General features: G+C 33.7%; 1 protein-coding gene across 9 annotated transcripts in view; it reads left to right on the forward strand.

Annotated features, from left to right (window-relative positions):
* The window catches only part of ABI2 (abl-interactor 2), a 151,484-nt gene that overhangs the window by 99,837 nt on the left and 33,726 nt on the right, over window positions 1–17,921 (forward strand). For 4 of the 9 annotated variants that reach the window (XM_006889100.1, XM_006889101.1, XM_006889098.1 and 1 more), the window contains exons 3-6: window positions 5,640–5,816; window positions 13,872–13,969; window positions 16,940–17,086; window positions 17,780–17,904. In XM_006889100.1, the coding sequence (XP_006889162.1) occupies window positions 5,640–5,816; window positions 13,872–13,969; window positions 16,940–17,086; window positions 17,780–17,904 (547 nt within the window). Of the gene's footprint in view, window positions 1–5,639; window positions 5,817–7,355; window positions 7,374–8,311; window positions 8,320–13,871; window positions 13,970–16,939; window positions 17,087–17,779; window positions 17,905–17,921 lie in introns of all 9 variants that reach the window. The other 5 variants (XM_006889097.1, XM_006889099.1, XM_006889104.1 and 2 more) reach the window with 4 other exon arrangements.

The raw sequence follows: 17,921 nt of genomic DNA on the forward strand, positions 1-17,921 counted from the left end.
CTAGGCTCAGTTCAGCACAAATAAAACCCTAGTTTTCCTCAGTTGTCTAGAAACCTTTGTCTTATAACATTCACAAGTCAGCTTTTCATTTAGTCATCCAGAAGCAAAACCTTTAACTTGGCTCCATCTCCAGGGTTCTATCAGGCTATACCTTGCCACAGTCTCTCCAAAGTGTGGAAAATACTCTTGTATTAGTCCCACAGCTGTTGATGATTTATAAGACCATGTGTTCGCAGTTAAGGTAGTTGGAGACCATGTCCCCAGCGGGGGTTAATGCAATGGATAGAAAAGCCGTTTTTCAAAGTTCTGTCACCGCAGTGGAGTAACAGTCCCAGGTTAATCTCTGTTAGGTCTGTCTCTGCATCTTTACTGCTGCTAACTGCTTTTGTTTGGGTGTCAGTGAGACTACCCCAAGAATCTGTGGCCCCAAGGGATATTCACTGCATTCTGTGCTGCTTTTTTTCTTGCTGGTGGCAAAATCCCTATCTTATGCCACTAAATCTGTTCAATTTAAACTTGTCAGGTTGGCAAGATCTAACTAGTCCCATTATTACTAATCTTCAAACTCTTATTTACACATTCTCACACAGCAATATGTTAAAAGGCAATGGCATAAGAAAGGCAATAACAATAAAAGAAAAAACAATAAACCCAGTATACCACACTCTGAGTGCAATAATTTGATGGTTATGGATTTAGATTTGTTGATTTAATTGTAAAAAACCCAAAATATAAAAAATAGAAGGCTTTGAATTCTTTATGGTTTCCTGTGTGACGTTAGGCAGTGTAGAAGACAATTTTCCTGTAGGTAACTTTCCTTTTTTTTCTTACTATCTGGTTCTCTTTTTAGAAACAGAATGTTGATATGTAAGACTGGTAAGGAATTAGCATAAAAGTCTGTTGCTGCTTGAGGGGTGGAATGAGATGATAATTAAGAGAGGAATCCCATAAGTCAGAACTGTTGATAGATATGTTCATGTTCCAAGAAGACTTATTAAAGACAATTCCTGAAATCCTAAAAAAAAAAAAAAAAAAAGAGAGGAATCCAGTTTGGTGCTTTTCAAACTTTTTTGGCTGAAATTCACAGTAGACAACAACAAAAAGTCAGTTTGTATCACATCCAATACACAGTTTGTATTAATCTATATACATATCACTAACAAATATTTTAAGTAATAGTGCTTCTTTATGTGTATGCTGTCTAGTGTTTTTATTTTATTTCATTTAAAATTGCTGGTTACATCCCACTAAGATGCAAGCTGTACTTTTTTAAAAAAAAATGCTTGCATTAACTCCTGTGTTTGTGGAGAAATTTAGTGTGCCATCAGCAAGTAGAAAACTGTAAGTATAAACATTTTGCTATTCTCCACTGATTTATATTTTGAATATTTAATAAAGATAAATAAAAGCACTTATTCCCAGTAAACATGTTTTTCTTGAAAAAATTAATTTTAACATGATAATTTTGGTTTCAGCCCTGTCATTTTTTTTTAATATCACGGGTATTTTAAATACCGCTAGGTTGCAGATTATTTTAAAATGTAGCCAGATTAATCACTGGGACTTTCTTGATCATTTTATCAGGCTGAATTCTAGTGGACAGTAAAAAATGAGTTTGTTTTCCTCAAGGGTAGACAGACTATTTTGAGGGTTCGTAAAGGATAAGCTAATAGATATTCTAGGCTTTCAGACTTTAAAGTCTCTATCGCTTCCATCACAGCCTGAAAATAAACCCTGGACAACATTTAAGGATGTGAGTGTGCCTGTGTTCTAGCAAGAAATTGATAGTGCCGCAATTTGAATTTCATGTCATAACATCCCCCCCCCCAACCATTGAAAATTGTAACACTGTTCAGCTTGTGAGGTGTGGAAAAAAACAGATGGATCAGAAATAGACAGTTAGAATTTGCAATTAAAAGCACAGCACCATTTAGTACTGAAAAAAGAAAAAAATATTTACGTATAAATTTAACAAAAGATGTACAACAGGTATCTAAGAAAAGTATAAAAGGTTTTTTTTTTAAGTAGAATACTACTCCATACTCATAGATAAGATGATACATCATGTTCTTAAAATGTTACTTCTTCCCAACTTGATAGATTCAGTGTAATGCAAATAAAAATTTCAGCAAGTTATTTTGACGAAGTGATACTGTTTTCTGTTTAGGAAGTCAAAAGGCCCAGAATAGCTAACACAATACTGAAGAAGGTGAGAGTTGTAGTATCAATGTTACCAACTTCAGAGAGCTTTAAGGGAGCTCTGGTGGCCTAGTGGCAAGAAGCTGCACTGCAGTCCTGAATGCACGTTGTTCGAATCCACTAGATGCTCCACCGGTGAAGGAAGGACAATACCATCCTGTGCCAGTCAGATCCAATTCGACAGTACATGTTTGCATTTAAAAAAAAAATTAGCTTTTGTAGCCTAGTGGCAAGAAGCTGTGCTACAATCCCAAAGGCATATGGTTCAGGGCCACCAGCTAGCTGCTCCATGAGAGAAGGAAAGGCAATCTCCTCCTGTGTGATTAACTGCCTCTAAAAACCTGCTGGAGGGTGAGTTATGGGTTGGTTCTGACTCTGGTACACAACACCAACATAAAGCTACAGTGATCAAACAAATATAATCAACTGATCTTTGACAAAAGTTCAAAGCAATTTGAGTAGAAAGATTATCTTTTCAGCGAATGGTTCTGGAATAGCTGGGCATCTGAATGTAAAAATAAAAGGAATATAGATACAGACCTTAGATCATTCATGCAAAGTAACTAAAAATAGGCTGACTCACCGTCAGTTGAGTCTACTCTGACTCATCATGACCCAGACCAGATAGAGTGGTCAGGATGAGTTAGTCTGGTCTGTACGGCTGTAAATCATGAAACGAGTAGATGGCCCATTTTTCTCCCTTGGTGCTGATTCTAACTGCTGGAGGTCAAATCTTTGGGCTTACCTGTCAAACTCACTACAGACATGCCCACAGAGCTGCCTAATAGGGACTTTAGGTCTAAATATAAGATGCAAAACCATGCTGCTTCTAGATAATGTTGTTGTTGAGTGCTGTCATGTTAGAAACAACCTGTACATGAAACAACTGTACCTGACCTCCAGTGGGTTTTCAGAGGCTGTAAATCGCATGTGAGGAGATTGTCCATTTTTCTCCTGTGGAGTAGCTAGCTGGTGGGTTCAAAGTGTATGCCTTCGGGATTGCAACACTGCTTCTTACCAGTAGGCCAGCAGAGCCCCCGCAGACAAAAACATAGACAAATCTAAGTGACTTCAGAATTGATGATTTTTTATATTCAAACAATCGAAACCCACAAAATTGAAATGAAAAACTTCTCTATTTTTTTTGAGATTGAAAAGACAACTCACAGACTAGGAGAAAATGCAAAACTGATAAAGAACACAGCAAACTCTTAAAATTCTCAATAACAAAACTACAAATCTTTTATTAAATTGGCAAAAATATTTGAAGAGAAACTTCATCAGGAAAGATATACACATGGCAACTATAAGTGTATGAAAAAATGTTTATATAGCACTAGAGGGTTAGAACTCAAAACAGTTAAGAGATCTTTAGATAATAAAGAACAATTCCAGACCTATTAGAATGACTAAAATCCAAAGCACTGATGACGAAAGATGCTAGTAAGGAGGAGGCAACTGGTTCCTTACTGGGGCAGAAATAATACTGCCACCTAGGAAGACAGCTGACAGTTGTTAAGAATATAGGCTCCCCTGTGATTTAGCAGTCACTCAAAAGCAGTTATGTTTAAGTATTTACCCAAATAAGCTGAAACTTCACATAAAAACCTAAACATTAATATTTACAGGAACTAATTCATAATTACCAAAAGTTAGAAGCAACCAGGGTACCTGTCATAGAGAATAAATAGTGGTACACATTCAATGGTGTCTTATCTAGCAATAGAGAGAAATGAACTATTAAGCCACTAAAAGATATGGGTGAATCCTAAATGTATATTGCTAATAAAATAAGCCAACTTAACCCTTTCTTAGAAGAAAGTTAGGAATAGAAATAACCATTTGATTTAGCAATCTCTTTCTAGGTATATATCCTAAACAAGTAAGAGCTACAACAGAAACTGATACATGTACACCCATGTTTACTGCAGCATTATTTAAAATATTAAGAGGGAAGCAACCAAAGTGTCCAACAGTTGAATGGCTAAAGAAATTAACGGTACAGTCATGCAGTGGAGTATTAAGCAAGACTAAAGAATAAAGAGATCACATTTTGATTAATGTTAGAAAACAAAATGTATGAATGAATCAAAAAGCAATATGATTTGTAAATTTACACGCACACACACACAAAGTAATTTAAAAAAGTCATTTTGAGGAAACTGTATCATTCCCATACTGTGATATTTTGGACAAAGCATATCTATAAACTTAATGAAAAAAGGAGTGGTTTTCTGGGGCTCAGGGAGGTGAAGGCGGTTAAGGTGAATCATAAGTGTATTTTTGTTGTTGCTACTATTATTGTTTGCTCCCATCAAATTGGCCACATGGAGAAGAGAACAGCACATTGTCTTGTCCTATACCATTCTTGTGATTGGTTATGGATTGTTCCATGAACTGATTTCCAGAAGTACAGCATTTAGAAAAATAGATCAGTGTACCAGAAGACAAGGTCCAAAATACACCTATATTTAAATGGTCAATTGGTTTTCAATAAAGGTGCCACATCAGTTAAAAAAAATCATCAATGTTCATAGTCTGTCTTAAGTCTGGAAGCTTTGCTGAAACCTATTAAACTTCATAACATACTAGAGGTACTTGAAATTTATTGGTTATAATTTGAACCCAAGTTTCCCACAGGAAAGGTGAGACTTCTACTGCTAAACTTCCAGAGGTCATTTATTTATATTTAGGGCAGTGAACTTATTCTGTATGAAACTCAAATTCTGGACACATTATTTGTCTCTGTAGAACAGTACAATACAAATCGAGAACACGAAAGGTTCCTCAGAAGACAGGCCTGGTGATCTGCTTCCAAAGATCACAGCCATTAAAACTATGGAGCAGGAAGCCCTAAACTGCACTCAGACTCATCATGAGTTTAAACCAACCCGATGGCAGTTAATAATCAGGTGGAGATGGTTGATGCATGTTGGCAATTTTACTCCAGCAGAGATGTCTCAGAAGAAAGCTCTTGCAGTCACTATCAAAAAACCAACTACTGAACTTTATGGCACACAATTTATCCTAACATGGATTAGAGTCACTTATTTGATGGCAAGTGGTTTTAATATCAACTGTGAACTTAATAGTGTATTAGCATCGGTTCATCAGTTGCAACAAATATTAGAATGCAGGATGTTAATAGGAAAAGCTGTGCAGTGCAGAGTAAAACGTGGAATCTTTTGTACTTTCTATTTTTATGTAAACTTAAAATTTCCCTGTAAAATAAGGTCTATTTAAAAATAAAATATTGGCAAGTGGCCAGATTTGACCTTTGAGTCATGGTTTGCCAACCTCTAGTTTAACTTCAAAATGGACAAGTTGTCTGATGAAGAAAATTTTGGCAGTTTGAAGTTGATGAGGATTAAAATGTTAAATATCTGCTCATTTTTTATGTTAGAGCTATACATTTTTGTATTGTTTATATTGTTTTGCAGACTGTTGACATTCATAAAGAAAAAGTTGCAAGAAGAGAAATTGGTATTTTGACTACCAATAAAAATACTTCAAGAACACACAAAATTATTGCCCCAGCCAACCTTGAACGACCAGTTCGTTATATTAGAAAACCTATTGATTATACAATTCTAGATGATATTGGCCATGGAGTAAAGGTAGGTATACTTTTTCTTAAGCTTTTAAGAAACAGTAACTCATAATGGAACTAACTTTTTAGAAAATGAAGCTTTTATCTTTCCTTTCTTTGAAGACCAAGTTACCTCATTTGTGGCTCTGAAGATTCCTTGCTACTGTGTTATTTTATTCCCTTTACTTTTTCTTAGTGCTGTGTTCTCAAGTTTTAAATTAAAAAATAGTCTTTGAATGCATTGCATTTGCTTAATCAGTTATAATTCATCTAGGTCTAGTAAATATGTATGATGCTTTAATTTTTTAATTAAATAGAACTGATTAATATTTGATATGTTTTTAATTCACCTTATCTCAAATTTTTGAGATTTTTTACTTTAGCTTTTAGAAACAACATATAAATAAACAGGTACTTTGAAATTTTTAAAAAATTTTTTCAAGTTTTTGGAGTAAGAATAGTGTAGATAAAATATTTGAGTCAAATTCTGCATTTGACTGTATATACATATTTTGACTTTTAAAAAGTATTTGAGTGCCTAGTATGTTTGTAAAGTACCATAATCAAGACTGAAAGCATATAAATTTAATTATAAATTGTTTTCTACACTTAAGAAGCTATTTAGAGTTTCAGCTAAGTATTGAGATACTTAAAATTTACATCTGATCAGTAATTTGGAATATAATTTATCAAGTATGACTTTAAATAAGTATGTATATGTATGTATATACATCTATAGGTGAAATTTAACATACTGTGCAGTCCACTCAACAGATACTCTGATATAAGAATATTATAATTAATATTTTTATAGTAAATATTTATAAATACTACTGATTGATGCATATTACACTATTTTGACTACAAGTCACTTGAAATTTGAGTTTAAATGTAGATACTGGTAAAATGTACAGTGCAAGCACTATTTGGAATTTGAGACTTAATTGATACCTACATGGATTTAGATTGCTATACTAATTAGAGCATGTTAAAATAGGATGTGTAATTTAATTGGGTAGATAATTAATCAATGCAATTTATTCTATCCTGGGAAAATCTTTTCAGATTTATTCAAAGCATACAGCTGCTTACAGATTACTTAGGATGCTTTCTGAATATAATGCCAGAAAAGCACTTAGCATATAAAATGTATTTGTACTTGTCTACGTATATAATAAAAAGATAAAACCCTTCCCCAATTCTTACTTAAATCCTCGAAGTAAAATGTTATTCAATACTATGAAACTATTTCCTTTCATTTTTGGACTTTCAGTGTTTAAGGGTCACTAATTGTAGAAGTTTTTAATAAAATTAACTGTTTTGTTTTTTTAAATAAAATTATGTCTTAAGTAATTTTATAAAAAAGAAACTCCAAACAACAAACTCCTGTTCATGACACATTCTGCTTTAACCACTCTTTCTATGATCTACTGAAACATTATTTTGTTAATGCTAAATGCTTAACTTAATTTTTGTTTTTTTCTTTTCTCTCCACATCCTGAAGTTTCAACTAACCTTTCAATGCTTTTTTTCCTTATCCTTTTATTTGCTCCATTTATGCATTAAGTGGTTGCTTAGATTTAAGGTAAGAGATTCCAGGGCTGGATTTCCATTCTTTGTTCTTTTGTAGAATATTACATATGGGGAGTCAAGATATGTTTGGCACTTGGCCTTTTAACATCGATGTGTAATTTCTCTTCTAATTTATTTATTTATTTATTTATTTTTGCCATGCAATTTTATGGTGTTTCTTCATGTTCCCCAAGGATGGTTATTTTTGTCTGTTTTGTTCACTGATCTATCTTTGTGTTAGATGAGTGCCTGGCACACATTAGGCACTCAGTAAATACATTGAATGAATGGTAATTTTGTAATATTGGTATGTTTTGTGAAATGGAAATTCAAGTTACTGTGTCATAAAAATGTTACTATGAAGTAAAATTAGTTGGATTTTTTTGTAAATGTAGAAATTTTGTTATAGTTTGGAGGACCAACTAATGTGCTTCATTTAACTCTTCCCCTTGTGTAATAGCCTTTTTATTCTATAAATGGTGCACTTTATTATACACCTTGTGATTAGTATGTCATAATTACTTGACTTTGGGTGAATGTAAAGTAATTGAGAAGCAGAAAATACTTTATTATTTTTTTTAAATTGCAGTATCACAAAGAATGTTTTTTGGAAAAAACTATGTAAAATATATTTTTAAATCTAAATGATTTAAAACTTTTTAGATGAATATTATATGGGAAACATCAGTCGTTTGTGTTTAACAAAATACAAATTAAGAATTAGGTAATATTTCTCTTTGGGATTTGTTTGGGTAATGTTTTATTATTTTGTAGATTTAATAGCAAAAGAAGTTTCATCTGTATTTAAAAAACCTGTCAAATAGTATCTTAGTAAGTTTTTATTCATCCCTTTTAATATATGTTCTTTTTTCTTATCCAAACTTTGTGATTTAAATATTTATATATATATATTTTTAACAATTTTAACATCTATTATTTGCAAGTTTCTAGCATAGAAAGTTAGAAGATAGGATGTCTGAGATCTGAATTTTTATCCACACAGAATCTCTTCTTTTTCCTATGGTTCTAACAAAATATTACAAAGTATATAAAAAAGATTTCTTTTTAGAATTGTGGTGTCTTTTAGCTCAAACCTGAGTATTAGCTGTGTTGATTCCGAGGGCTCTGACAGAGACCTCTCTATTAGCTTTATGTGGCTGTAGTTTCCTTGGCTTGTAGAAGTTCCTTCAAATGACGTCTTCCATCTCTGACCCTCTATGTATGTTCTCCTCTTTCATAAGAAACTGTGCAAATGGGAATTATTAGATGCCATCATTTTAACAATGACTCACAGTGATCCTATGAACTATCAAAATATTGCCCTATCTTGCCCCATCTTCATCATGCTCAAGGTCATTGTTTCAATGACTGTGTCCATCTCATTGAGAGTAGGACATACTGTCTTTAAAAGGCCATTATTTTAGTTGGTAAAGTTTTTAAAAGTCTTGTTAGTAGATATCAGATGTTAAGATTACAACGTATCTTTCAGGAGGATACAAGTCAGTTAATAACTAGCTAATGAACTATGGCCACAGAAAGTTGATCAGGGTTTTAGTAGAGAGATTTGACTAGGTTGAGCTCAGGCAGATGTATTCTTTGTGTTATTTAACTGAAGTGTTGGTGCCAAGCTCTGAATCTTGGTGAAACTTGACCACGCAGAGCCATGAGATAAAAAATAGAGTGCTTTGGCTTTTTCCGTCTAAAGATTGTATTTAAGTTTTGGCTATGGATGTGTTACCTACAAAGTGATAAGAAAGACTAAGGAAACATAGAAATAGATGCAATCCCTTTCCCTGTAAAGTTTAGACTGTTTTGCCTTAGTTAGAGGAACAGATTCTGAAGCTAAGAGAGTCCAGAATCACAGCATGAGTTGAAGAAAATGAGTATCTAGTAGAACTTAGACAGTTTATGCATTGATTTTTGAGTTGAAAACAGTAAACTTGTTTGTAGTATAGCTTAAATTTCAGCATTCTGTAAATAAGTATACACAAGTTTAATAAGTAACAGACTTCTAGAACTGTTCTATTTCTTTCAATTGAATGTTGTTCATGTAGTTTCTGAGTAAAAATAATGAACAATTATTACTGAATTTCCAGTTAGCAAGTTAAGAATATTTTAAATATTTTGCTTATAATTTTAAAAATTTATTATTTAATTCCCTATTAAAATGGGCTAACTCATTGAATGCTATCTTTAACAGTGTTTATAATTTCCTACAGAATTATGATAAATTGTCTCTTATATTCTTAATTTCCATGAAGAAAATGATTCACTTTTAATTATTCCTTTGACACAATACTTGGAAGAAAAATTATAATACCAACTCTTCAGGGACCCATCCATCTACTTTTGCCTATTTTGGCAAAAACCAGCTGTCAAAATAGTTTTAAAATCATCAATATATGTCCCTCTTCATCTGTTATTTTCTTCTACTTTTTCTTTACTTCCCTTTCTTCTTCCAGTTTATTTCTTGTCTCTTAAACTCTTATAAAGTTTTTACATCGGTCCTGAATTCATGCTAAGATTCCTGGCTTCAATTTTAATTTCTTTTAGAAAATCTTATAATTTTTTTTTCTTATCAGCCCTTGTAAAAGAAATACAAAAATTGAAGTAGGGGAGATATATCTTCTCAAGAGGAGAGGTATATAAAATTTAAGGAGGACAGAGACTTCGATGAGGCCAAAGAATTATGCATTGAGTAGGACTAATGGGACATGATACTATATGATGGGAGAATACTAAGACAGAGGTGCTTGGCAGCTTTGCTCTTGCCATCTGCTCTATATACAGCCATAATGTATACTTAATACTCCTCCTTCTCTTCTTGGTATAGTTAACTCTGTGTAAGTTTTTAATAGTCTAGCTCAGATTTTCACCTGTGAAACCTTCTCTAACTTTTTCCTTTACACTTATTTTAGGGGGAGGCATGTAATTCTCTATAAAATTTTCAGACATTTTATTTTTAACATGAATTTGACTTATTCCAAACTATAATATGCCATACTATAATATTCTCTTTAAAAGCTTAAATTCTTTTGTAGCCCTTTGTTTTCCCTAGTTCCCATACTTCCTTTTATACTAATATTCTAGGAGGTAGTTGATAAATTGTGGATATATAGATGGCATTACATCTGCCCTGTAGCTACCAGCTATGGTTACCTCAGCAAATCATCTATCAATAAGATACTTGTTAGAAGCAGAAGTTATTTCTTCTGTGGGCTGGAAATACCTGACAAGGGAGGCTTTATAAATAATGCTGACACTCAGAGAGAGGATCCCAGAAAACACCGAGATTTATAATAAGCATTATTTTGACTGTCAAGCCCTTGCTTCACATAAAAGAACTTCCGTCATCCTCCCTATCCTTTTCTTCACCAAATGTGATGTCCATCTCTTGTAAATGATTCTTCCTCGTGAAGTGTCTAAAGCAAGTATGTTGGACTATGCACTGTTGTGATCCAGAAAAATCTCACTGGCTAATTTTAAGAGTAAATTCCAAGATATTTCTTCCTAGTCTGTTTTATTCTAGAAATTCTCCTGAAATGTCTTCTCCACGGGTGAGCCTGCTGTTACTTGAAATACTGATGGTTTTCCTTCCAGCATCACAGTAGCATATTAGGTCCCATACTACAGTATACGGACGGGTAGTGGTCATATAAAAATGGGATTGTTGTTGATTAGTGATATTAAGTAGTAAGAGATAGTATGTTGTTGTTGTTGTTAAATATCATCGGGTTGGAACTGGTCATAGCTGACCTCTATTGGATTTTCAGAGACAGTAAGTTGCAGAAAAGGAGATTGTCCATCTTTTTCCTGAGGTGGAGCTGGTGGATTCAAACTGCAAGCCTCTGGGATTGCAGCATAGCTTTTTTATCACTAGGCCACCAGAGCTATAGAGACTTCTTAAATGAATTATATTATTAACCACATTAATCATATTGACCTAATCATTTGATGATTTTATAGAACATAAAATGTCTCACATTTTACTTAAATTTCACCAGATTTTATTTATATATTATTTATATTGAGGGTAGGATTGAAAGAGTCACAAAAGATACTGCAATTTAAATAAAAACACCTTATATACAAAAACCTCAAATCACAATTGGAATTTTGTTTCAGAGTATTCAGCTAATCCATGTATAGAATAAAATGATTGTTTACTCTTTTTCTATCCCTGTTCCTTTCCTTCCTGTTTCTAGAAAATTGATGTAGTTTATTAGTGTTTGGTTTACCTACTTTTCCCTTACCATGTAAAGTAACTTTGATTTTTATGTTTTTTAAGGTTGAGCTTAAAGGACTTTGGTTAATGCTTTAAAAAAATCTTCACGTTTAATAAATTAAGATTTACCATTTTAGAAGTTATTGGTTATTTGTCATATTAGCCTTGAAAATTTTCCCAAATGTGGATTGGTTTTTAAACTTTTGGCATTTTCCTTTTTAAGAGATGGTAGTATATGGGCAGTCCCTGAATTATGAAAGGGTGATTTTCAAACAGCCTGTAGTTATGAACCAGCCTCTGCAAAGCCCATTATATTAAAATTCAGATTCTATTCTGTGGTTTGAAATAACAGATGAGTGCTACTTTGTGGTGCACATGAAAACGTTGTTACTGTATTACTTTGTTAAAGATGTCTGGGAGTATCTAGATGTGTTTCTTAAATTTTTTATGTGTGTTGAAAAGTTCACTCTGAACTAAGACTGAACATCTGATTGACATTAGAAACCATACCTAACTGTTCTGATTTATGTGCACATTAGACTTACAGACAGGAATGGAATATGTTCATAATTCGGATACTGCCTGTACTCTAATGAGGGAGAGCCTAAAGATAACTTCAACTTTCTTCTTTCTTAATAATTGGTTTGTTTTGTGTTCATTGTTTAAAAGCTGTAACAAAAAGATTATAGATAAATGCTTCACTTTAAAACTAGTGACATTTCAAAAGTGTCATTTGTCATTGAAGATTGGTTTAACATCACACACAACTTGTTCACTGGGCTATTCATTTGAAGGAGTTTATAGTTCTTTCATGTTTAGCCATCAGAATTTTGGAATATTTTAAAAGTCTACCCAAGCCAGAGTTATATGGTATACATGATTATGGCCTGATTTCTTAAAATTCTTATTTTGAAATGATAGTATAGTCTAATTTCAGTAGTTGATATCTTCCACTTTCATTTTTAAACTATAATTAGAATATGTGAGACATTTCATGGAGCTTAGAAATAGCATCAGGTTTAAGCCTTTATGATGTTGTTGTTGCGTACCAGCTAGTCGGAACCAATTCATAGCTGACCCTCCACTGGGTTTTCAGAGGCAGTAAATTGCATAGCCTTTGGTTTGGCAGCACAATTTTTTCCTGCTAAGCCATTAATCTACCAGTTGGTAGTCTCATACAATTTTAAATTGCATGTAACTGATAAAAATGATTTCTTTTAGCTTAAGAGATCCAGATTTCTAGGACTTGACTTGTTAAGTACTTTAAGGGCACTCGTTATCCAGATTATCTTATTTTTTTTTTTTTTTCATTTACTCAGCTCAGGTATAGAAATATGTAGTATCAATGGCTCAGCTCAGACATAGAAATATGTAATACCTCTTTCATGCCTAAATTAACCTTCAGCTTGAGCCTGATGGTGTCTAGTTTCCACTTGAACTAGAATAATGTCATTGACACCTGTGCTGTGTAGAGTTGGATGGGCCAGCTCAGCCCTAACTTTCTGGTTCAGATGTTTAAGAACATACTTTGAGCTTCTGGCAGTTTTCAGGTAGGTGATTCCTTCATTAGAGAACATTCAAAGCTTACATAGAATTTTGAAGAACACGAAAACGTCTCTCTATATCATATTAAAACTCATCTAAAAAATGGGAACTCATTGCTATTGAGCCAGAACTGACTCATAGCTGACCTTTCAGTGGGTTTTTGAAGGCTGTAAATTGCACAGATTTCCCATTTTTCTTCTGTGGAACTGCTGGTGTATTTGAACCCCTAGAGTTGTGCACCTTTGAGTTAGCAGTGCAGCTCCCTACTATGCCACAACTTTATTTTAAATCCTCTAGTGAGACATATGCATAGTTGCATATTTTCATTTGGAAAACATTTGTTTTATATTTAGTACATGCTATTTAAAGAAGGCTGCCTAAAAATTAAGGAGTTGTAATGTTGCTTCTGATTGTTATTCTTTATTAAAGTTGTCTTACAGAATTTTAATTGAATATAACATCAAATTGTCTAACCAGTGATCTGTTGGTGTGATGGCCTAATGGCAAATAAAGTTTTTGTATACAAGTTTATAATCATTGGGAAATCTCATGTTAGGAAGAGTCCTTTGAGTACAACTGTAGAATAATAGTAGAGTAGACATTGCATACAAAATGCATGGCCTCAAATATTTTTCCTAGTTAAGCCTCCCCCTCCTTTTTGTTAAATAGCATAGCATTATTTCCCCAAAGTGCCACATGCTTTTATTGGATACAAGTTGAAGTTTCCTCAAAATTTTTTAGGTGAGTACGCAGAATATGAAGATGGGTGGGCTGCCACGTACAACACCTCCAACTCAGAAACCCCCCAGCCCCCCTATGTCAGGGAAAGGGACGCTTGGGTGAGTATGTTACTAAGTAATAATTGAAACTATTAGTGTTGTATGAACACTAAATGTTGTTGTGTACTGTAGGGTCAGGACAGACCTGTAGCTGACCCTCAGACGGGTTTTCAGAGGCATTAATTGCATGGGAGGAGATTGCCCATCCTTCAGTGGAGCAGCTGGTGGCTTCAAAACCACACGTCTTTGGATTGCAATTCAGCTTCTTGTCACTAGGCCACCAGAGCTCCCTACCTATAGTTAAATTATTTTTGAATATTTGAAGACAGAACATTTTCTGTCTAAAATGATCTTGTTTTGTACATTATTTGCCCATTTTCTGAGAGATCATTTTAACACTTTTAAGAATTTTTTTATTAGAATTTTTTTCTAATAAATTTTAAATTGGAGAGAACAATTCTAACAGAAGTTAGAGGCTTATTATTGAAGACTATCGTCTATTTCTGGTTTCTCCAGAAGTTTTTTAGTATCATATTACACTTGAGTTGAGCTTTACCATTCTTTTGAAGAAGGCTGTTTAGATGATAAAATTATGTAATTTATGTTGTTATGGGAATATGAGATTTACTATGATGATGCAAAATTTTGGGCTCCAGTTCAATTAATGGAAAATTTTCCTTTTATTTCTATAATGTTATGGTAGATCTAGTAGTTATTATCATTGGAATTTTATAAGGTAAGTATACTACAACCCAGAAGCTAGATGGTGAAAATTCTCCTCCAGCTCTATTGCTTGCTCTGTGGTTTCACATAGTCAACCTCTCAGAACAGCTTTTTCATCTGTAAAAGGGGGTAATATTTGTCCTCTATCAACTTTTCAGGGACACTGTACTATGAATTGGATTTTTTTTTAAAAAAAGGTAACAAATGCTTTGAGAATCATTTGGCTTTATGATCTATATTTAAAAGATTTTAGCTGACAAATCTTGTTTTTGGCCCCCTCACCAAAAAAAAACCTTATCAAGCATTGTGGATTAGACAAAGATGAGTTAGATAATGTTGAAAGAGGACTTCTATATAGGATAGAGGGAGACAAAGGAATAAAAGGGAATGAATTCCAGCCAGGCATAGAATGGTTTTGTTTGGGGTAGACAAAAAATTCTTAGACTAAAGAGAGAAAACATAGTAGATAATGAGATTTGATGTTTTAGTGCATAGTATAAATGACTTAGAGTGTCGTTGTGCAGGAGTGAACGTTAGAGAGTTAGAACAAGAAGTGGTGTTTATTTTCCTGTGGAATATGTACGTGTCTGTCTTGTGTAGTGCTTACTGGATTCTGTTTGGTTTTAAATCAGGATAGTAGCAAGATTACTGCTCACTGTAGTCTCTATTGAAGTAAAATATTCTCTTGCTCTTAAATTTTGAAGTGTTACTAATACGCTGGTATGTTTTTCATGTGTATTAGCAAGGATTCTGCAGGATCCTTGGAGACCAGAATTACTGAGCACCTCACAGCCAGTTGATAGTTAATGGCCTGGCTTTTTTTACGTAGTCTTTGATCATCTTACTTTGTTCTTAGCCCTTCATTTGTTAGCATTTTCTTAATCATTGCCTGCGCTGTACAGTTTTCATTTAGCAAAGAACTTTTTCCTTAGATAAAGAGGACATTTTTATTGTTTAAAGAAAACTATCTGGAAATCCATTTTCTATTTTTCTTTTTAATATTTATATTTGCAGAGGTTCTTTTTAGTATTATAAATCTAGTACTTAACGTTTTCTTGGATCCTGTATCACATCTAAAAACCAAATCCACTGCTATGTGGTTAATTCTAACCAATACAATGCCTCTTGTTTATATTTATTCAAGGAGACTTTGAAAATAGTGGAGTGGGTGGGGTCATTGAAAATGTATCCATTCAGAGTCAATGAGCCATAACTTTAGTGGCCCAGGAGAGCAATCTTTGAAGCCTTGGTAGTCTTTTTGAGAAGTGAATCCTTAATAAATTTTTTAAAAAAATCAAATTAATAACATGACTTTAATTTTCACATCTGGGGTGCCAGTTTTTATTCTTTTGAGGTTAAGAATCTCATTGTCAGTTTTTATCATTTTTTAATTAATTTCATAAACTGAATGATGACCTATTTTTTGCATATGACATGTGTCCACGTGTAAACAGCACGTTCATGCATTTAATGTGCACAACGTGAGGTGCCATTTCATGGCATACAGAAAACCATACACAGTCCGTACAACATTTGTATAAAAATATGTTGTGAGCACTAATTTAGTAATCATTAACATCCAGTACAGCTCTTATTTCTTACTGTATTTCCTTTCTTACTCTTCTACTCTCTCTTTAAAGGGAAATTTTGAGTAAAAAAGGAAATCTGTGTTAATAAAATCCAGTCTGGTTTGTACTTTTCATTCCGGCATGAATAAAGTAGAAAGGTTATGGGTGGTTTCTTTTCAGTTTTCCTTTTCTTTGTTGAACTGTAAGGAGCATGAGAGGAAGAGTGAAGGTAGAAGTTGAAGGACAGTTGTGTTACTTAAACTTATGGATATAGTTGAATTTGTAATTATTATTAACAAAGAGACACAAGTTGTTATAGCTGGTATTGATCATCAGTATGGATGTTGTAAAGCAAATTCTAGAGTTGTTTCGCCTACCTTTGGTTAAGGGAGATACACTTGAGCAAGTTATGTATTTTTGGAGTGCGTGATGACTTTGGCATAGTACTGAAATAATCTAAACTGTGAAATATTCTTTAAAGTGGTGTTTTCTCTGAGAGTGAATAAACAAAATTGCATTAGCACGGGGAAATGAGGTTGGAGACGCAAAACAATGCCCCTCAAAACCCTAAATGGTGAACAAGTAATGTTTTAGGAAAGACTGAAAATTTGTAACTGGGTTATGTTAAACCACATTTTCCATATCTCTGATTGCAAATTGTGTTTGACTACTGGCAACTCTGAATTTAATGTGCCGAAACTTGCCTAATCACAGAATACATACGCTCTTCTTTTTGTAGGCGGCACTCCCCCTATCGCACACTGGAGCCAGTGCGTCCTCCAGTGGTACCAAATGATTACGTACCTAGCCCAACCCGTAATATGGCTCCCTCGCAGCAGAGCCCTGTGAGGACAGCTTCTGTGAATCAAAGAAATCGAACTTACAGGTATTTTCTCTACCTCAGCGCAAAATGTGATGGCCATAGTACCATAATCTGTTCAATTAACTTCAGTTAAATCTCTTTCATTTTCCAAACACTAAGTTCTTTTCCTCACTCTACTTCCTCAAACCTCATCTGATTCCACCTCTCTCTCCTCATGTTCTGATGCAACTTTGAGTGGTCAGGAAATTGAAAAAGGGCAGACATAATTAAACTGAAAACTTCTCTGCAAGGTTTAAAGTTAACTTGAAAGAAAATTCTGGACTAGAATGGGGAACTTCAAGTTATTTTTTGGTGGAACTTTACAGATGAAAAACTATACACTTTAAAAATATCAATTTGGAATACTATATGAAGATATCATTACAAATTAAAATTGAATAACCTCTTTCTTTAGGAAAGTTAAGTTTTACTATAATGGCATGTCTTCTAATAGACATTAAATTGCACTATATAAGGTGATAGTATTTATTAATGTTGAGCCCTGAGTTTTATCACTTAGGCCTTAGTAGAACTTTTCATTTTTTTTCTAATTTCTTCAATGCTTGCTTATTAAATGATGGTCAGAACCTACTTTAATAAGAAACTTTTACATAAAGTTGAGGCCTTTTGGATTGTCTTTATTGTAGCTCTATCAATTTCAGGAAATGCTGGTGAGATCTATGAATATTCATGTTTTGGTGGCTCTTATTTCTTTAGCAGCAGTGGAAGTAGTGGAGGAAGCCACCCGAGTAGTCGAAGCAGCAGTCGGGAGAACAGTGGAAGCGGGAGTGTTGGGGTTCCTATTGCTGTTCCTACCCCTTCTCCTCCCAGTGTCTTTCCAGGTAAAACACTAATGGTA

This window comes from Elephantulus edwardii, unplaced genomic scaffold, assembly GCF_000299155.1.
Source record: "Elephantulus edwardii isolate Elephantulus edwardi_28Jun2011 unplaced genomic scaffold, EleEdw1.0 scaffold00075, whole genome shotgun sequence".
Classification (NCBI taxonomy): domain Eukaryota; kingdom Metazoa; phylum Chordata; class Mammalia; order Macroscelidea; family Macroscelididae; genus Elephantulus; species Elephantulus edwardii.